The sequence below is a fragment of the Saccoglossus kowalevskii genome, chromosome 18 (assembly GCF_978046115.1).
Source record: "Saccoglossus kowalevskii chromosome 18, keSacKowa6.1, whole genome shotgun sequence".
NCBI classification, from domain to species: domain Eukaryota; kingdom Metazoa; phylum Hemichordata; class Enteropneusta; family Harrimaniidae; genus Saccoglossus; species Saccoglossus kowalevskii.
This window is the reverse complement of record NC_140658.1, coordinates 28,369,661-28,388,904: the sequence shown is the minus strand read 5'-3', so window position 1 is coordinate 28,388,904 and position 19,244 is coordinate 28,369,661. Positions and strand designations below refer to the sequence as shown.

Genomic DNA, 19,244 nt, shown 5'->3' with positions numbered 1-19,244 from the left:
TTCTTTGTGTAAAGGTGTGAACAGGTGAATATCATGTTTTGGCCGTTGCGCCGAATAGCCTAACATAATCTTTGCTGAGTCTAAACCAGACTGATAAAACACAAAGGACTACTTAGTTAACTTATCTGATTGGTAATTGACCGTTATCGTAGAGGATAATAGTTCAACAGTCTACGTCTATTAGTTCCTCCCAGTACTGTCTGCGTGTGTGAGGTAAGATGTCGTCTACCACGGTATCAGCTTTACTGTTCCTTGCATTATGTCGTGCGTCTCAAGCTATCATCAGAACACATTACATTGCGTGTGTTGAGGAACACTGGAACTATGCTCCGACGGGACTCAACGTGTTCACTGGTTTACCACTGGAGGAGGACGAGTAAGTGATTCTTATAATTCTGTCTGACACGTTTTTGACACAGATTAACTATTGCCTAACGTTTTTCTCCATCAGTCAAAATGCTCTATTACAGGACTTTTGCAGCTCGATATTTTATCTCGTGTCGTCCATCATAACTCAAATAGTCTATTCTATATTCTATGCTTACACGTGTTATAAAAGTAATACAGCTCCACTGTGACAATTATGCGTACGAAATTGTTTCAGATACGCAAGGCGAAATATGGTGACGGACACTGATCGCATCGGAGCAAAGTACAAAAAGGCTTTATACCGAGAGTTCACCGACGATACGTTCACCGTGCAAAAACCAGTTCCTGGTTGGTTGGGAGCTTTAGGGCCGGTCCTGAAGGGCGAGGTCGGTGATGAAATCCATGTTTATTTTAACAACCAATGCGGACGAGGTTATTCAATGCATCCACATGGAGTGATGTATACCAAAGATTCTGAAGGTACGAACACGTTTGCGTTCGTAGTTTGGGTCACCCTATTATCAGCATGTCAAATTTGTGTTATCAGCATGATGACCCCGAGTACACCCTGTTTTAAACGTCCCATTGTTGTCGCTGGAGTGCGAGGAGTGAAGCAAATGCTCAATTAAATTTCTCGAAATTGTGCATTATTCAGAAACAACTCATTACGCTCTCCTTCCGAGTGTTGGTTGTCAATTAGGGTGTCAACTTCCATGGAAAGGTTCCGTAACGTTTGCCTCCTTGATATGAGCAAGTTATACGTTTCGTTGTTTGACTAGTGCGTTGAGATAGTGTACAATCATGATTGCTAACCACTCATCCCAATCAGATATTACAAACTTCCGGACACAAATACACGTTTTACATACAAATATGACGCCGTGTAAATTAAACCCTATTGTACTATTGTCAGTGTTTGCATAGCTACACGTAATGAAAAGGTTGACCAAGCACTAACCATATTGTGTTCACTAATATCTAACTCATAAATATATGGTTTATTTATAACAGTAAGACATATCTTACAATGATAATTGTTGAAAAGAAAAGGAATTACATAACATGTGTGACCTTTATGTCTTTTAATATAATTCTAACTGATGGCGGATCAATACCATTTAAGGTGGTATGATTTTCTTGTAGCATTGTGTGTGTCTACCACAAATGTGTAGGGTGGTTGGGTTGATGGGTTGAAAAGTTCACGTAAAACACTCCTATACTGCATTGACCCACCTGTTATCAGCATTGTACGATACACCGATAAAATATAAGGTCCGTAGTCCACCATACTGAATTAATCACTGCGTTGTCATAAACGTAATCGTTTGTATTGCACAACTTAAGACTACACATGTTTAGGATCGGCTGCTAAAATCACAGAAAAGACATTAATATAACTTCGCATACCTAGCAAGCGATGTATTCTGACCTCGCATTTGGCTCCGTTTCAAAGTATATACGAATTGCATGTATCTACGAAATTACAGGCTCTGCCATAGACTTTCTCACACAAAAAGTCAAATTACGAAATAGTTCAGTATAAGTAAAGAAAAAGAGGTCTCTAAATAAATAAATAAATAAATAAATAAATAAATAAATAAATAAATAAATAAATAAATAAATAAATAAATAAATAAATAATAAATAAATAAACAATAATCAAATAATGAAATAATATTGTAAAATAAAGACAATGTGGTGGCATAATAATGAAACAATAATGATGTACAAATCACTCAACAACGACGAAATGTTGAAACAACAATAGAATAATAATTACACAATAATACTTAATACTTGTGAGTAAAAGATGAGGTACGCTGGCGTTCGTGAGAAAGTCATTGCAGTTACTTCTACGCACTCTGACATTTGTATCTGTCGAGTGGTGAAATAGCTTGCGTTTGAGAATTTCTCAATTCATTTTAATAATGTTATACTCGATAAATTGAGTGATTCACAATGCTGAAGCACTGTCACTAAAATCCGTAGCTAAAAGTAACATTTACTGTGTGAATTTTTCCAGCAAAAAATGTATGTATGTATGCTATTGAGTATTATTATACCTCATGACCATGACAGCCAATCAGATTCGCATATTGCAGGTAGACATATTCGTGTGTCGTCGGTCGATACTCCCGCTGTATTGTCTTCGTGCATACTTTGAGGTATCCTCGTAATAACCTCATAATATTGCACATGCATGGCGCGACAACCGCCGCCATGTAATATGCATTCGAAATGTATCTTATTTAATTACTAATTATTTGGACAATTACTATGAGACTCGACAAATTATACATGCAATTATAACAGTATTTGCTTCCATTGTGTAATAGATTATCAGAACAATAGTGATTATATCTAGATCTGTTTGTGATGTTTACCAAATAGGACAATTGTAATGACTAGCACATATTTTGTCACAGGTGCAATATATCACGACAACACTAAGGGAGCAGATAAGGCCGATGACAACGTACTGCCCGGTGAGACTCATTTGTATGAATGGATCGTGGACGGCCATTCAGCGCCACAGGAGGATGATCCAAATTGCTTGACATGGGCTTACCATTCCCACTTCGATGAACCCAAAGACGCAAACGCAGGGCTGTATGGAGCGCTTCTGACATGCAAGCCAAGTAGGCATATTAATTCACGTCTCATAATGATGAATATTGCATACAAAACCAGAACTGTTTTGATTTATCGGCTATATGTATCAAGTTCGTATGCTATTTGACCATGTATCTGTAGATTATACATACAAATGGCTGCCGAAATCTCGTTCGGAGCGAAAGTCACGAGAATGATTTTTGCCTTTTAAATAGCAATCCATTCTCTCCCTTCATAACGTCCAACTGTTCCTAATACTATGGTTACATAGATCAGGAAATTAGTGAATGTGATAACAGAAACAAATGAAACACTGTACAACGGACAGAAACAAGTCTCATGGCTCTCTTTCAACGAGATTTTGGCGACCATCTAAGGTTCATTATTTCGATTTTCTTGGATCATATCTTCAATTACTTACATTTTTATGTACAATGTTGTTCAGATACGCTGGATGCCGAGGGTAATCGTTTAGATGTTGATCATGATTTTACATTGTTGCTCAGATACGCTGGATGCCGAGGGTAATCGTTTAGATGTTGATCATGATTTTACATTGTTGCTCAGATACGCTGGATGCCGAGGGTAATCGTTTAGATGTTGACCATGATTTTACATTGTTGCTCACCATGATGGATGAGAACCAAAGTTGGTATTTGGATGAAAACATAGAAACGTACTGCCTGGTTCCAGAAAGCGTCAATCCTGGTAAACATATTCCTGATATTTAAACCAATATTTGTGTTCATATAGGTAGACATTCAGGATATAGTTATAGATCAGTTTTCTTACAAATCGAAAGAAAGGTTGCCCGTGACAATAGGGCGAACTAATTTAATTTTAGTAGAATTGTACGTAAAAAAAGCACTTCCGATAATGCTTTTCAGTTATAAATGTTTTTTTGTGAACTTATCAGAAAGGGTTGTCCTGGACACAAAATCCAATAGTTTAGATTTTAGCAGAGTTGTGATTGGGTTGCCATGCTAACAGTGAATTGGTCTTTCTTCAGAAGACAAATTGGAAGCTTATGTAAATATGATAAATGTGTTGTTTTTTTTCATAATCACAAAGAAATATTCCCAAAAGTAGTTACGTATCACAATGTTTTTTTTCTAGTGCCCTGGACGATTTGTAGCGCGTATATTAGCAGTGGTTGCTTTTGTATAAAAGACGTGCTCACCACCTATTTCGACTTGGTCGACAGCGTCCTTGCCAAATGTGAACGACGTCAAACATTTCAACAAACTAAATAAACTAATAAAATAAAACGTCTCCCCGCCCATTTTTTGAAAACATTTTGACCATTGTGAGACTTAACCCCGGTAATATTACACAATCTGTCATTTGTAGAAAGGAGTCTTCGGAGATATTGAATTGTTCGAGTTTTTGGACATCGAGTTATAAAATTGACCACGCCCATATGTTAGAAACCACACCCATTTTTGAGAAGCCACACTTGAATTATAACCCGATGTTCAATTAACAGTTAACGGAGCTTCGAGTTATGGGCAATATATGTTTTTTAGTTTTTGTTGAACTTTCACATTTTAATAACTCGAACTTTAACGGAAAGTTAACCGAACTTCGACTTACGGAAAACATAGATTTGTTGTTTTGTTTAACGTTCAAATTTAGTGAGTCGAGTTTTAATAAACCAAACTTCGAGTTACAGGAAACGTTCAAGCAGAAACAAAAATGTACGTTGCCCACAAGTCACAATTTCGGCGTGGTTTCCCGCAAAGTAGGCGTGGTTATTTTTGTAACTCGCTGTTTTTAACTCGAACAATACAGCATTTCGAATCATCGTTACGTATTACTATGTACGATACCATCATTTTGTAATCCATGATTATAGAGGTAACAGCGTATCACTTAACTTTCTGGGTCGCAGAACAGAGGGATCAATCGATTGATAAATAATACATATATTTTATCACAATCTTTACATGTTTCAGATGACGAAAACTTCATAAAAAGTAATAATATGTATAGTATCAATGGTTACATGTACGGCAATATGCCATCTTTGAAAACATGTGCTGGAATGAATATAAGTTGGCATTTGATCGGTATGGGAACTGAAGTTGACTTCCATCCAATTTACTTCCACGGCGAGAATATGGTAAGAAATTTACTGTAATTTTATAAATATCGCTGTTTATGTGTCGAGATGCTGAACTTTCCAAGTTTCAAAAACATCGAGTTACGAAATAGATTTTGTTGAAGTTCCCAAGACAATCTAGATTTATTTTGTTGTTCAAACCTCACAAACGCGTAAAGTTCGAGTTACTGATTGCGGACGTTAAAAGGCGGCAGTCGTCGTGTCGCGTCCTGTTCGATATGGGACTCATAACGACGTAATAAACGCGTGTAAAATACATTGTTTATTTACATGAAATTCGAACCCGCGCTGCGCGACGACCACCGCGCTTCAAACAAACAAACAAACAATTTATGTTGCCCATAATTGTGGTATATCGACTTGGCTTGCATAATTAAAAACACACTGTCATCCAATCAGAACGACGTATTCAGGCAATTGAAAGACCGGTATAATATAATTCTGGTTCATATTTTCGATATTTTTCCCATTAGAATTACGCACATCATACGACTGATACCATTGGGTTGTTTCCAGCTACATTTGCTACCGGTTTAATGACACCACATAATCCCGGTCTGTGGATGTCAAAATGTGCTAATACACACCACTATGATTGTAAGTAAAAACAACACAACTAATCTGTTATTCCACAGTGTACCTATAATACACACTCACACGTAGTCCAGTTATTCACATGTAGCCCAGTTACTCACATGTAGCCCAGTTACTCACATGTAGCCCAGTTACTCACACGTAGCCCAGTTACTCACATGTAGTCCAGTTACTCACATGTAGCCCAGTTACTCACACGTAGCCCAGTTACTCACATGTATCCCAGTTATTCGCATGCAGTCCAGTTATTCACATGTAGTCCTGTTATTCACATGTAGCCCGGGTATTCAAGTGTAGCCCAGTTACTCACTTGTAACCCAGTTACTCACACGTAGCCCAGTTATTCACATGCAGTCCTGTTATTCACATGTAGCCCGGGTATTCACATGTGATCCAGTTATTCACATGTAGCCCGGGTACTCACATGTAGCCCAGTTACTCACACGTAGCCCAGTTACTCACATGTAGCCCAGTTACTCACATGTAGTCCAGTTATTCACATGCAGTCCAGTTACTCACATGTAGCCCAGTTACTCACACGTAGCCCAGTTATTCACATGCAGTCCAGTTACTCACATGTAGCCCAGTTACTCACACGTAGCCCAGTTACTCACATGTAGCCCAGTTACACGTAGCCCAGTTACTCACATGTAGTCCAGTTATTCACATGTAGTCCAGTTACTCACACGTAGCCCAGTTACTCACATGTAGTCCAGTTACTCACATGTAGCCCAGTTACTCACACGTAGCCCAGTTACTCACACGTAGCCCAGTTACTCACATGTAGCCCAGTTACTCACACGTAGCCCAGTTACTCACATGCAGTCCAGTTATTCGCATGCAGTCCAGTTATTCACATGTAGTCCTGTTATTCACATGTAGCCCGGGTATTCAAGTGTAGCCCAGTTACTCACTTGTAACCCAGTTACTCACACGTAGCCCAGTTATTCACATGCAGTCCTGTTATTCACATGTAGCCCGGGTATTCACATGTGATCCAGTTATTCACATGTAGCCCGGGTACTCACATGTAGCCCAGTTACTCACATGTAGTCCAGTTATTCACATGTGATCCAGTTACTCACACGTAGCCCAGTCACTCACATGTAGCCCAGTTATTCACATGTAGCCCGGGTACTCACATGTAGCCCAGTTACTCACACGTAGCCCAGTTACTCACATGTAGTCCAGTTATTCACGTGTGAACCAGTTACTCACACGTAGCCCAGTTACTCACATGTAGCCCAGTTACTCATATGTAGCCCAGTTACTCACACGTAGCCCAGTTACTCACATGTAGCCCGTTACTCACATGTAGCCCAGTTAGTCACATGTAGTCCAGTTATTCACATGCAGTCCAGTTATTCACATGTAGTCCTGTTATTCACATGTAGCCCGGGCATTCAAGTGTAGCCCAGTTACTCACTTGTAACCCAGTTACTCACACGTAGCCCAGTTATTCACATGCAGTCCTGTTATTCACATGTAGCCCGGGTATTCACATGTGATCCAGTTATTCACATGTAGCCCGGTTACTCACATGTAGCCCAGTTACTCACATGTAGTCCAGTTCGCATGCAGTCCAGTTATTCACATGTAGTCCAGTTCGCATGCAGTCCAGTTATTCAAATGTAGCCCGGGTATTCACGTGAAGTCTAGTTATTCACACGTAGCCCAGTTATTCAAATGTAGCCCGGGTATTCAAGTGTAGCCCAGTTACTCACTTGTAACCCAGTTACTCAGACGTAGCCCAGTTATTCACATGTAGTCATGTTATTCACATGTAGCCCGGGTATTCACGTGTAGCCAGTTACCCACATGTAGCCTTGTTATTCACATGTAGCCCGGGTATTCGCAAGTAGCCCAGTTACTCACATGTAGTCCAGTTACTCACATGTAGTCCTGTTATTAACAATTAACCCACTTATTCACATGTAGCCCAGTTATTCACATGTGATCCAGTTATTCACATGTAGCCCGGTTATTCACATGTGATCCAGTTATTCACATGTAGCCCGGGTACTCACATGTAGCCCAGTTACTACTCACTTGTAGCCCAGTTATTCACATGTGACCCAGTTATTCACATGTAGCCCAGTTATTCACATGTGACTCAGTTATTCACATGTAGCCCGGGTACTCACATGTAGTCCAGTTACTCACATGTAGTCCTGTTATTAACAATTAACCCACTTATTCACATGTAGCCCAGTTATTCACATGTGATCCAGTTATTCTCATGTAGCCCGGTTATTCACATGTGATCCAGTTATTCACATGTAGCCCGGGTACTCACATGTAGCCCAGTTACTACTCACATGTAGCCCAGTTATTCACATGTAGCCCAGTTACTACTCACTTGTAGCCCAGTTATTCACATGTGACCCAGTTATTCACATGTAGCCCAGTTACTCACATGTAGCCCAGTTACTCACATGTAGTCCAGTTATTCACATGTGATCCAGTTACTCACACGTAGCCCAGTTATTCACATGTAGCCCAGTTATTCACATGTAGCCCAGTTACTCACATGTAGCCCAGTTACTCACATGTAGTCCAGTTATTCACATGTGATCCAGTTACTCACACGTAGCCCAGTTATTCACATGTGACCCAGTTATTCACATGTAGCCCAGTTATTCACATGTAGCCCGGGTATTCACATGTAGCCCAGTTACTACTCACTTGTAGCCCAGTTATTCACATGTGACCCAGTTATTCACATGTAGCCCAGTTATTCACATGTGACCCAGTTATTCACTTGTAGCCCAGTTATTCACATGTGACCCAGTTATTCACATGTGACCCAGTTATTCACACGAAGTCCAGTTATTAAGATGTGTTCCATAAAATGTTCATAGTGTCATTCGCACATTTGCACATATATAGAAACGGTGTATATAATAATTGTGATATTATCAACGTTAATGTAGTTGAATAGTCATATTCCATTAGCATACATAGCCAATCAGGTACTGCAAAACTAAGCCTTCAATATACTAAAACTGTGCTACTTGTAGATGGCATGGCTGTACTGTTTGACATTCAAGACTGTGGTTTGGCTGACGCGCCTAAGCTTACGGGATTAACAGATGCGGTCAGAGAATATTACATCCAAGCCGAGGACGTGTACTGGGATTACGGTCCATCTGGAATGAATAATTTTTATGGAGGACCTCTAAACGAGCCTGGCAGGTAATCAGACATTTGAGGTGGATAGATGCATGCCCCTACATTTCCCAATTACGAGTTTTGTCGTTTTTTGTCGTTTTTTTGATGAGTTTCGTCGTATTTACGACTGTTTCCAACTGAGAACATTAACTTAGGTGTTTACTAGCTGCTACCATTAAAAAAATACTCAGAAATAATTGAAATTCAGCAAAAATGGTTGGGTTACTGTAATCCTGAAATAAAAATATATGGTCACCGGACAAAGATTTCCACAAAACGACTTCAAAACGACCAAATATGCGTTTACATTAGTTTACAAGTGTTCCTATGTCAGAAACATTCCATCATAACTTAACTTAACATTTTGTTCGATGACCTATGCTAAAAAATGATATGTTAATAGGGCTACTACATATGACTGTCACGAAAACTGGGATAATTTTGAATATTAGTACATGTATAAGTTTTTCACTGAATAATGTGTTCACATGGAATCCTATGGGAAATGTTCCAAAATGATCGCTTTTCAGATTATTTTGCATACTTTTTTGTAAACACATGCTTCGTTTTCCGTAAATCCTTTAAATATGAATGACGTGCATGTTGATACTCGTGACGTCATGAACTGTAATATCTACTCTCAACTTCGGTTCGTGGATGATACTATGAAGTGATTTATTATTTGATTTCAGGAAAAACTTACAGACAGTGTGTGAATCGTGTAGACAATTCGTACGCGCCCAGTATTCCAGTCTACACAATGTTTCAGTTCTGTCATGCAATTTAATGTATATGTCTATCGTTAGTCGGGCGTGTTTTCTTTGGGGGCGCTCTTGGATTCGGGATATTTGGGATTGTCGCAGTGAATTTGTGAAGCATTGTCATCAACATCTAAATCACCAGTTGCCAAATTTAAACCCCGGTTTCCTCAATTTTAGTGAGTCGGGTACTTTCTTCGAAAGAGGGGATTACCGAATTGGTGGAGTTTACAAGAAAACTATCTTTGTTGAATACACCGATGCGACATTCAACACGAGGAAAGATCGTACTGTCGATGAATATCACATGGGGTACTTAGGTCCACCAATTAGAGCGGAAGTAGGGGATCAGATCCATGTCACATTCCGTAATATGGCTAACAGATCACATAGCATACACCCGCATGGAGTGTTTTACGATAAGGCAAATGAGGGCGCAGGTTACCAGGATGGAACTGAAGGTTAGTCGAACAATACCATCCCCATCCCCTGATCTAAATACTGCGGATATACTGCAGTATAGACACAGTACTGTCGTATTCTTTATTTCACGATGGCCGTATTTACGTGAGTGGTCATAGCACTATTTTGACGTAAATAAATGAAACGAACGTCGTCGTTGAAGACAAAATATGCTTTTGAGTGATTTCTATATACTGTATGACGACCGACGACACAAACAAACATAGTAATTGTCGTCGCTTGTGAATGACATTGCTTTCAACCACCTTTTATACTTTATTTTAGCTGGAATTAATATTCGCTGAAAGGACTTTTAGGGTGTTTTGTATGAAATTTATTTTCACTGATTTTGAATGTAAAATATAATTATATAATATTCGCTTGATTTTATTGTCGCTGGAAACGCGCATGCGTAGGCAACGCAATGAGCTATAGATAATAGTGTTTTGTTGTTGTTTTGCACCTAATGATCAAAATAATGAATTGCTTTTCAATGTAAATTATATACTACAGGGGCCGACAAACTAGACGATGCAGTCCCACCGGGCGGCGTATATACATACATGTGGTCCGTACCAACGGAATGGGCACCACTGGCAGGTGATGGACCGTGTCTTACCTATGTATATTATTCCCACGTTCACCCAACCAAAGATATATATTCAGGCTTGATTGGACCCTTAATCGTGTGCAACCAAGGTCAAGGTATCGGGGTAAGGCGTCGCTTCAGTGATAGCCATTAAACTATTACGCAACACGCGCCTTTCGTGTGATTGCATCAGGAAATCCTAATACTCGAACCATTCATATTAGGATTTTAATTTCAAGTAAAAGCGCACTCTCTGAGATTGGAAGCTGTGGCGGGAGACATGTTTAAAACGTGTGTAATGAATGGTAAATCAGATATATACCTTCACAGGTTGACTTCAATAGGGAAGTGTTCCTTCATTTCGGAGTCACTGATGAAAATCAAAGCTGGCACATCGAAAGCAACATACAAAAATTCTGTGGGCTGCCCGATGACGTTGATAGACAAAATGAAGATTTTATGGAATCTAACCTTATGCACGGTAATATTCAATAGTTTCAAGTTATGTGAACCACTCAACTTTTGTCTGCATCTCTGTTTTCAAAATAACCTGAAACCTAATAATAACGTAAAACTATGTTTGTTTTATTCTTTCTACTCCCGTTATTTTGCTAGTATGCAATTGTATGAATTTTACTTCCTCATACGTCTAATATATCGTTAAGTTGTTTAGCCTTCATGTAACTTTTTTAACCACATGTATATTTATAATTACATGTATATTACGAACGCATAATCACACCATACACTAGATTCGAACTTGCGACTTCGACAAAGCGCCTCTCCACTATAAGCAATAAACGTTCCAAAAAATACGGCTCTAAATAGCTTGCGATGAACATGGACCTTCAATAAATTGATGGACACGCGCTTCGAATCTCTGACGTCACCGACTATCATTTATCTTCTAGGGATTAATGGATACTTATATGCAAATATCCCCAGTCTTGCTTTCTGTACCTCGGACACAATTATGTTCCATTTGATGACGATGGGAGATGCGGTAGATATTCATGGAGCACATTTCCATGGCAACACGCTTACCTGGAACAGTAACCACGTAGACACGATTCCTCTCACGCCTAGTATATTACAACATGCAATCATGCAGCCCAAGAACATCGGTAGGTTTCGTGCCATAAGACCCACTTATACTAGTTATTGTCGTAACAGTTTTTAACAGCTTTCTAACAGAAATCTTGAAAAATATCACGGTCTTTCAAATTTCAAAAATCAATGTAGCTTTTGAAAAAAAAAACTATATCTGCTTAAAACGGGAGGGTCGTCACTTGCGCACGCGCGGGAATTGAGTCCCAGGCGACGATAACAACACACGCTAAACACGTAGACGTTTGTTTGTAAACGCATGCGCAGGTGACGACTCCCCCGCTTTAAATCTGATTACCTGATTATTATCTGATTGATAATATTTAAGAAATACCGTTTGTTATGTATTTATTTTTCACCTTCACAGGACAAAGCTCATATATTCCGAATCACAGTGACAAACTGCGACACGGATGAGAATGTTATAACAGGTGTTGGCACCTATGTATTATAACTTTAATTCGTAATTCCTCAGTTTTGTTAATAACATATATTCAATTTTCACAGGTGACTGGGCTTTTGTCTGTAGAACTAACGACCACTACAGGGCAGGTATGATGGGGTTGTATTCAGTGAACGACTGCGCCAAAGCCAATTCAATAGAATCGGCGAAGCATGTAGACGCCATTCCCCAAGCAATGACAAGAACATATTACATAGCTGCCGTGGAAGAAGAGTGGGACTATGCCCCAAATGGTTATGACAGAATTACCAACTCGTCTTTATACAATCCTAATAGGTGAATATATTACTTTATTACTCAGTTTACTCACATGACTTATTTATTTTTATCTGGACAACTTAAGCCGTTTTGAATCTTGGTTTGTATCCCACTCAAAGCCATTAATGTTGATTCGAATCTTGGTTTGTATCCCACTCAAAGCCATTAATGTTGATTCGAATCTTGGTTTGTGTCCCACTCAAAGCCATTGATGTTGATTCGAATCTTGGTTTGTAGCCCACTCAAGGCCATTAATGTTGATTCGAATCTTGGTTTGTGTCCCACACAAAGCCATTAATGTTGATTCGAATCTTGGTTTGTGTCCCACTCAAAGCCATTAATGTTGATTCGAATCTTGGTTTGTGTCCCACTCAAAGCCATTAATGTTGATTCGAATCTTGGTTTGTGTCCCACTCAAAGCCATTAATGTTGATTCGAATCTTGGTTTGTAGCCCACTCAAGGCCATTAATGTTGATTCGAATCTTGGTTTGTGTCCCACTCAAAGCCATTAATGTTGATTCGAATCTTGGTTTGTAGCCCACTCAAGGCCATTAATGTTGATTTGAATCTTGGTTTGTAGCCCACTCAAGGCCATTAATGTTGATTCGAATCTTGGTTTGTAGCCCACTCAAGGCCATTAATGTTGATTTGAATCTTGGTTTGTAGCCCACTCAAGGCCATTAATGTTGATTCGAATCTTGGTTTGTGTCCCACTCAAAGCCATTGATGTTGATTCGAATCTTGGTTTGTGTCCCACTCAAGGCCATTAATGTTGATTCGAATCTTGGTTTGTATCCCACTCAACGCCACTAATGTTGATTCGAATCTTGGTTTGTAGCCCACTCAAGGCCATTAATGTTGATTCGAATCTTGGTTTGTAGCCCACTCAAGGCCATTAATGTTGATTTGAATCTTGGTTTGTAGCCCACTCGAGGCCATTAATGTTGATTCGAATCTTGGTTTGTGTCCCACTCAAAGCCATTAATGTTGATTCGAATCTTGGTTTGTAGCCCACTCAAGGCCATTAATGTTGATTTGAATCTTGGTTTGTAGCCCACTCAAGGCCATTAATGTTGATTCGAATCTTGGTTTGTAGCCCACTCAAAGCCATTAATGTTGATTTGAATCTTGGTTTGTATCCCACTCAACGCCACTAATGTTGATCAATACAGTTCCATTATTGCGCAGTTGTGTGCGCAAGTAATTGGTCATTTTGGATTCAACTGCCTTCTAACCCCATTTTTAAAACTTCCGTTTTAGAATACAAATGAACTCATAATTATGTGAATATGGTCATTTATTTATATCATTTAATAGTCTAATGTGAAGCAAAAGAAATGTTAATATCAAGCGAAGAGCGCGTTGAATTTCGGCTACTCTGTTGCAATATATATCTCCTTGTGGAGAATGTCCTTCATCTTTTGCTCCATACAGTTGAAATACAAATAATTCCAACCTACGATATTCCTTTGTCTTAGCTATGGGTACATATTTTGTTACCGTGGAAACACGTCTATTGGTCATCAATACAAAAAGGCTGTGTACAAAGAATACGAAGACAAAGACTTCCTCATAGAAAAACCACGAACTCCTGAAGAATCACATCTTCATATGTTAGGACCATACATAAAAGCTGAAATTGGAGATACAGTTGAAGTTGTATTCAAGAATATGGCATCTCGTAGTTATTCGCTCCATCCTCACGGTCTAGCGTACAGTAAGTCATCAGAGGGTTCCCCGTATATGGACGGTAATGTAGGTGGTGGCGATGCTGTTCAGCCTGGCGAAGTATATAATTACTTGTACGTAAGCTAAATGTTTACCTTCTTCTTGTCCGACACGTATGTTCGTGGCTTTCTAACGACTGAATGACTACTTTGTATTTCCGACTGGTTGAGTGACTGTCATGATTTATTTCTAAGAAGATGGGTCACTGATACGATTTGATAGTTGGGTTCTAGTGAATGACTGTGTCATATCATTCATCACTTTACCATAATCTTCCATTATTTAGACTCACGCGGCACCTTCGTCGGAACTGAAATCTTTGACTGGAACTATGACAGTTTGGTATTTGTAGTTTATTAATATAGCGGACGACTAATCAGTAGATATGACGTGTCCGGTACCGTGTGATTGGCTGTATGATTGAAGGCGATGCCTTATAATCTTTAAACTCACTTGTAATTGGCTAAGAGCTGAGAAGTTAATAAAGCTGGTTTGAGTCTGTCTTGGCGGAGTTACCGGTAAGGCAAGCTAGCCTTGTCGGGCTCTTCACAAAGCGACTGAGGCCAGAAGTTGACGCGTATTTCTACCTTTGTGTGTATCTTTGTTCAGTCGAAAGCTGGCAAATTCCAACCTGGTACTTCAGAATTGGTTTAATAATACGATAATTAAGCCATCATATGACTAACAAACTAACTTACTCGCTGGATGACTGTGCCGTGAAGATTGGTACGTGTTTGTATTTAATTTATGCCAAATTAATCATATATTCCGATGTATTGTAGGTGGACAGTGCCTGCAAGCTCTGGTCCCAGTGATTACGACTCTAATTGCATAACATGGGCGTACTACTCGGCAGTGAATCCGATAAAAGATACTAACTCTGGGCTAATTGGACCACTAATTGTCTGTCGTCCTGGCATACTTGATGCAGAAGGGACGAGAAACGACGTAGACCGTGAATTCGCCTTGCTCTTCACAGTAACCGATGAGAATGAGAGCTGGTATTTTGATGAGAATATTCAGACATATTGTTACACTCCAGGGGAAGTTGACAAAGATGATGGCGACTTTCAGGAGAGTAATCTTATGCATGGTAAGGGAGTTCCTGTTTTAAATCTGGATGAATGTGTTTGTTTTTTTGGCTAAATATGTCATTCGCACATTTTTTGTCACACGTTTACCTAAATTATTCAGTCGTTATACAAATTTGCATTTTTTTTTCTTCATTACGTGTTTTCCCAAAATTAATTCTCCAGCCTTCCTATTTTCAAATAGGAACCTAGGTTTATTTACCTAGAAATATGTTTAAATGGCCCACCATGTCATGCCATGTATAAAAAGCAACACATTTACATTATCGGAAATTGGTTTACCCGTGTTCATAATTATGTTATTAGTAGTGATTGTATGCAATTGTATGGTGTGCCGAACAGTGCTAGAGGCGTGTGATGACGATGTTACTTCCACCACAATGATACACGTGTACGTCTGCCGATAGATAAATTTACACTCAAGTACATTAATTCAGTAACGTTACCGACGCTCATCAATTCAGTGTAATATTTAATGTTCCGCTCATATTTGTATTTATAAGTTTGACATTCCAACAGTAATCGGGATGATATTTTTTCCAGGCATTAATGGCAAGATTTATGGCAATGCATATGGTGTAGAGATGTACTCAGGAGAACGAATTGATTGGTACTTGATGGCAATGGGATCTGAGGTAGATATGCATACCGTTCATGTCCATGGAACAACATTTTTACACGAGCATGGAATTGGTGTTCACAGGGCTGATGTGTATGATCTCTTTCCTGGTAAGTTCGATACATCGTCCAAAATGCATCGTAGGTGATATAATTCAGAGATAATATCAGCCATATGTGTTTTCAGAGCCAATATATTCTCTCTGTTTGTATGATATATTTATACAGATACTTATATTGTGGCGGTCATCGTGCTTGCTAGCTATGCCTGTTTCTCAGGACGCCACCATGTGTGTAACTCGTGTGCGCATATGCCACATTGAAAACATGAACAACATTATTAAGGTAGCGAGAAGGTTTTGTGACGTTTTTAAATAAAACATTCCCTGTCTGTTGTCTCGTTCAGAACAGTAATTTAGGTTATATATATCAAAAGACTAAGTATAGAGGTGCAAGTTCGCACAAACTGGACAGACATTGTTTACATTATTATCACGTGACATCAAAAATGGCGAACCTTGTAAAAATGACTAAGTCCGCGATTGCGAGAGCACACTACGGAATTTTCTGGTGAAATTTACGTCATGCATTGTCCGTAATCAAGTCCATTGAAATGCGTCTCCGATAATCAAAAGACTTATTATTCCGATTTCTATGCAGGTTTGTTTTTTTGTCCCCAAATTATGTCATACTTGACACCTTTAACAGACTATTATTCTGTGACAAAGCATTTTCTTTTAAAACCCAGACATATTTCGCACCATTATTAAAGTTACCATTATTATCTTTTGAACGATAACTGCGAGTTTGAATGTCCTAGTCCGAACGCACTTGATTTGGCGGCGGTCCCAATGAGTCGTACTCGATCAAAACTTCAACTCGAGAAAAACGCGAAAAACAGTTTTGGTTAATAAAACACTGTAGATTTGCTGCATTATTATAAATATACACTAAAAATGGCGAAACATATTAACCACTGATATCATAGAACTCATAAAGAGTGTCAGATAATGAATAATTTCAAGCTCGAGCGTGAAAAATGAAGAAAACTGCTGGCATTTGAGTCCGTGCTCCAGGAACGTTCGGGTTTTCCATTGTTATGCAAACGAACAACAAACATTACTGTACCACTGTACACGCTGACAGTTTACAAACAAGCTAATCCTTCAAGTGTCTCTGATAAGACATCTAATAAAACGGTTTTCATGGTGAAACAAAATGGCCGATGTTTGAAAAAAAATTGCTGTGTCAGAGTGCGACACTGAGTGGCAGATTTTTCTTTGCCTCGTCTGTCAACGCTTTCTTTCTTTTCTTCGCCATTGTGTTAGAAAAAAATGTATTAGTAAAATAGAATATTGACTTTGAAAATAAAACGATTTAAAAGAAAGTTGTGCAAAGTTACAGTACTCCTTTCGCACAACCTCCCGCCCGCTACCGCTTTCCAATCACCTTTTTCTCTCGCTTTTGCGACCGCTTGTTGAATTCGACCGGACAATGTCCGCTTTTTTTTCGACCGCGCAAACCCCGAAATATCACCGCCCACCTGTTCGCTCGCGCGCATTTGAAATTCGGACTAACAGAATAATTTCCGAGGTTCACATTGTCTTATAATTGTTTTTTTTATAGATGTTGAACAGCTGACAAAATTTCAAATACTTTTTGTTTTAACTATATATAATTATATGCACGCAACCTGACCCTTTGACCTCGATTTGGCTTGGACTGAATATTTTATTTTAAACAATATTCTGACGTGAAATACAAAATGTATTTCAACACAAGTACGACATGGTGTCTGGGGTTCCTTTCCTGATTGTTGAGTCTTCGCAATGTGTTTTGTATAATTATTGTACGTACTATTTAATTTTCTTATCTTGGCAGGTACTTTCAAAACTGTTGGCATGGTTCCCACAAATCCCGGGGAATGGTTCCTTCATTGCCACGTTAATGACCACATTCACGCCGGAATGGATCTAGTGTACACTGTTAGAGGTGCGTAATATTTAGATATGAACTTTGTGTTTTGCAGTAGTCCATTTGCTGGTCCTGGTGTAGTTCACACATTTGGTGTCAAGCAGTTGGTCAGTAACCATTGTACTGATTGTCGATGATTAAAATTTGAAGCCGTGATGACTGGAATCGTGTATCATTAAAGCGAGAGGGTCGTCACCTGCGCACGCGCGGGAATTGTGTCCCAAGCGACGTAAACAACACACGCTAAAAACGCAAACATTCATGAGTAAACATTGACACGCTATTGCCATCTGACGCATGCGCAGGTGACGACTCCCCCGCTTTAACATTTGGTTGTAATTCATTTGAAACAGTCAACGATGGCGGAGTCACGACACAAATAACATGATCGGGTCCGGTTATACGCAATATATCGTTATCAGATGAACACGGCGTTTCTACCTAGCTAACTAGTTTAAAATTCAACACTCATGTTAAGTAAACCCAAATTCGATAAGGACTTACAATTCCTTATTTGCTTTTACATTTCAGAAACGACACAGAACGCTGGGCTAATCTCAAATGATTTGGTTGTTATAGATACCGAAAGTACCGCAAATGCAGCACAGCCTGGACTGCTGCTCTGGAGCCTTGCTTTCATCGGTTTGATTTGCAAAAAGATATAATTACGCGGTGATCATAATTTCTGTTTTACAGTCGAATACAATGTATATAATTATGTGTATTATGCTATGAGATGAGCATATGACTGATTCGCTGCCTATTACTGAGTGTTTTATGTGAAAAAACATTTCTCACCAATTGTTCAATTTATGGCAGAAAATCGTATACTAAGTTGGCGAAGAATGTACTACGCCCCCAACGGACATACACACCTGACAATTATGTCAATGAGGGCGCTTTTATTGTGATGCTTGTTGTATGAATGAATGAACTTTTGATTTCATTGATGTTAGCACTAGTGAATAAATTTGTGATTTTTTCTCTTATAAACATCCACTGAAGTACAATAGATTTAAACAGCTCCTGAGTGGTACGTACAACGATGACAAATGGGGTAGTCGTTATCTAAGCATATGTGTGACCCAGTCAACGACTGAATCAATAAAATCGTGTCTCCATATTGCCTGTAAAGTGCGTAATGACTTGGGAATTCCATGTTATGTTTATTTTGTATATATACCACAGGAAACAACCATGACGCACACATCGGCGCTAACATAACATGAGACAGTTAAGGTTCTTTGGATCATACACCGTTTTTGATATGTCGCGTCAGTTGCTCACTCTAATTCGGTATATATTCAGCATTATCAGATCGATCAC

At 39.1% G+C, this 19,244-nt stretch overlaps 1 protein-coding gene across 1 annotated transcript; it reads left to right on the top strand.

The window, feature by feature from the left end:
* The first annotated feature begins 218 nt into the window (after positions 1-218).
* Positions 219-18,583, top strand: LOC100371796 (hephaestin-like protein). Its single transcript, XM_085493053.1, has 17 exons — positions 219-376; positions 605-849; positions 2,796-3,008; positions 3,550-3,690; positions 4,938-5,104; positions 5,578-5,701; positions 8,719-8,893; positions 9,808-10,088; positions 10,603-10,802; positions 11,009-11,159; positions 11,590-11,802; positions 12,293-12,524; positions 13,986-14,309; positions 15,018-15,328; positions 15,870-16,055; positions 17,826-17,936; positions 18,450-18,583. The coding sequence occupies exons 1-17, from the start codon at positions 219-221 to the stop codon at positions 18,581-18,583; spliced, it is 3,366 nt and encodes a 1,121-aa protein (XP_085349179.1).
* Positions 18,584-19,244: the final 661 nt, after the last annotated feature.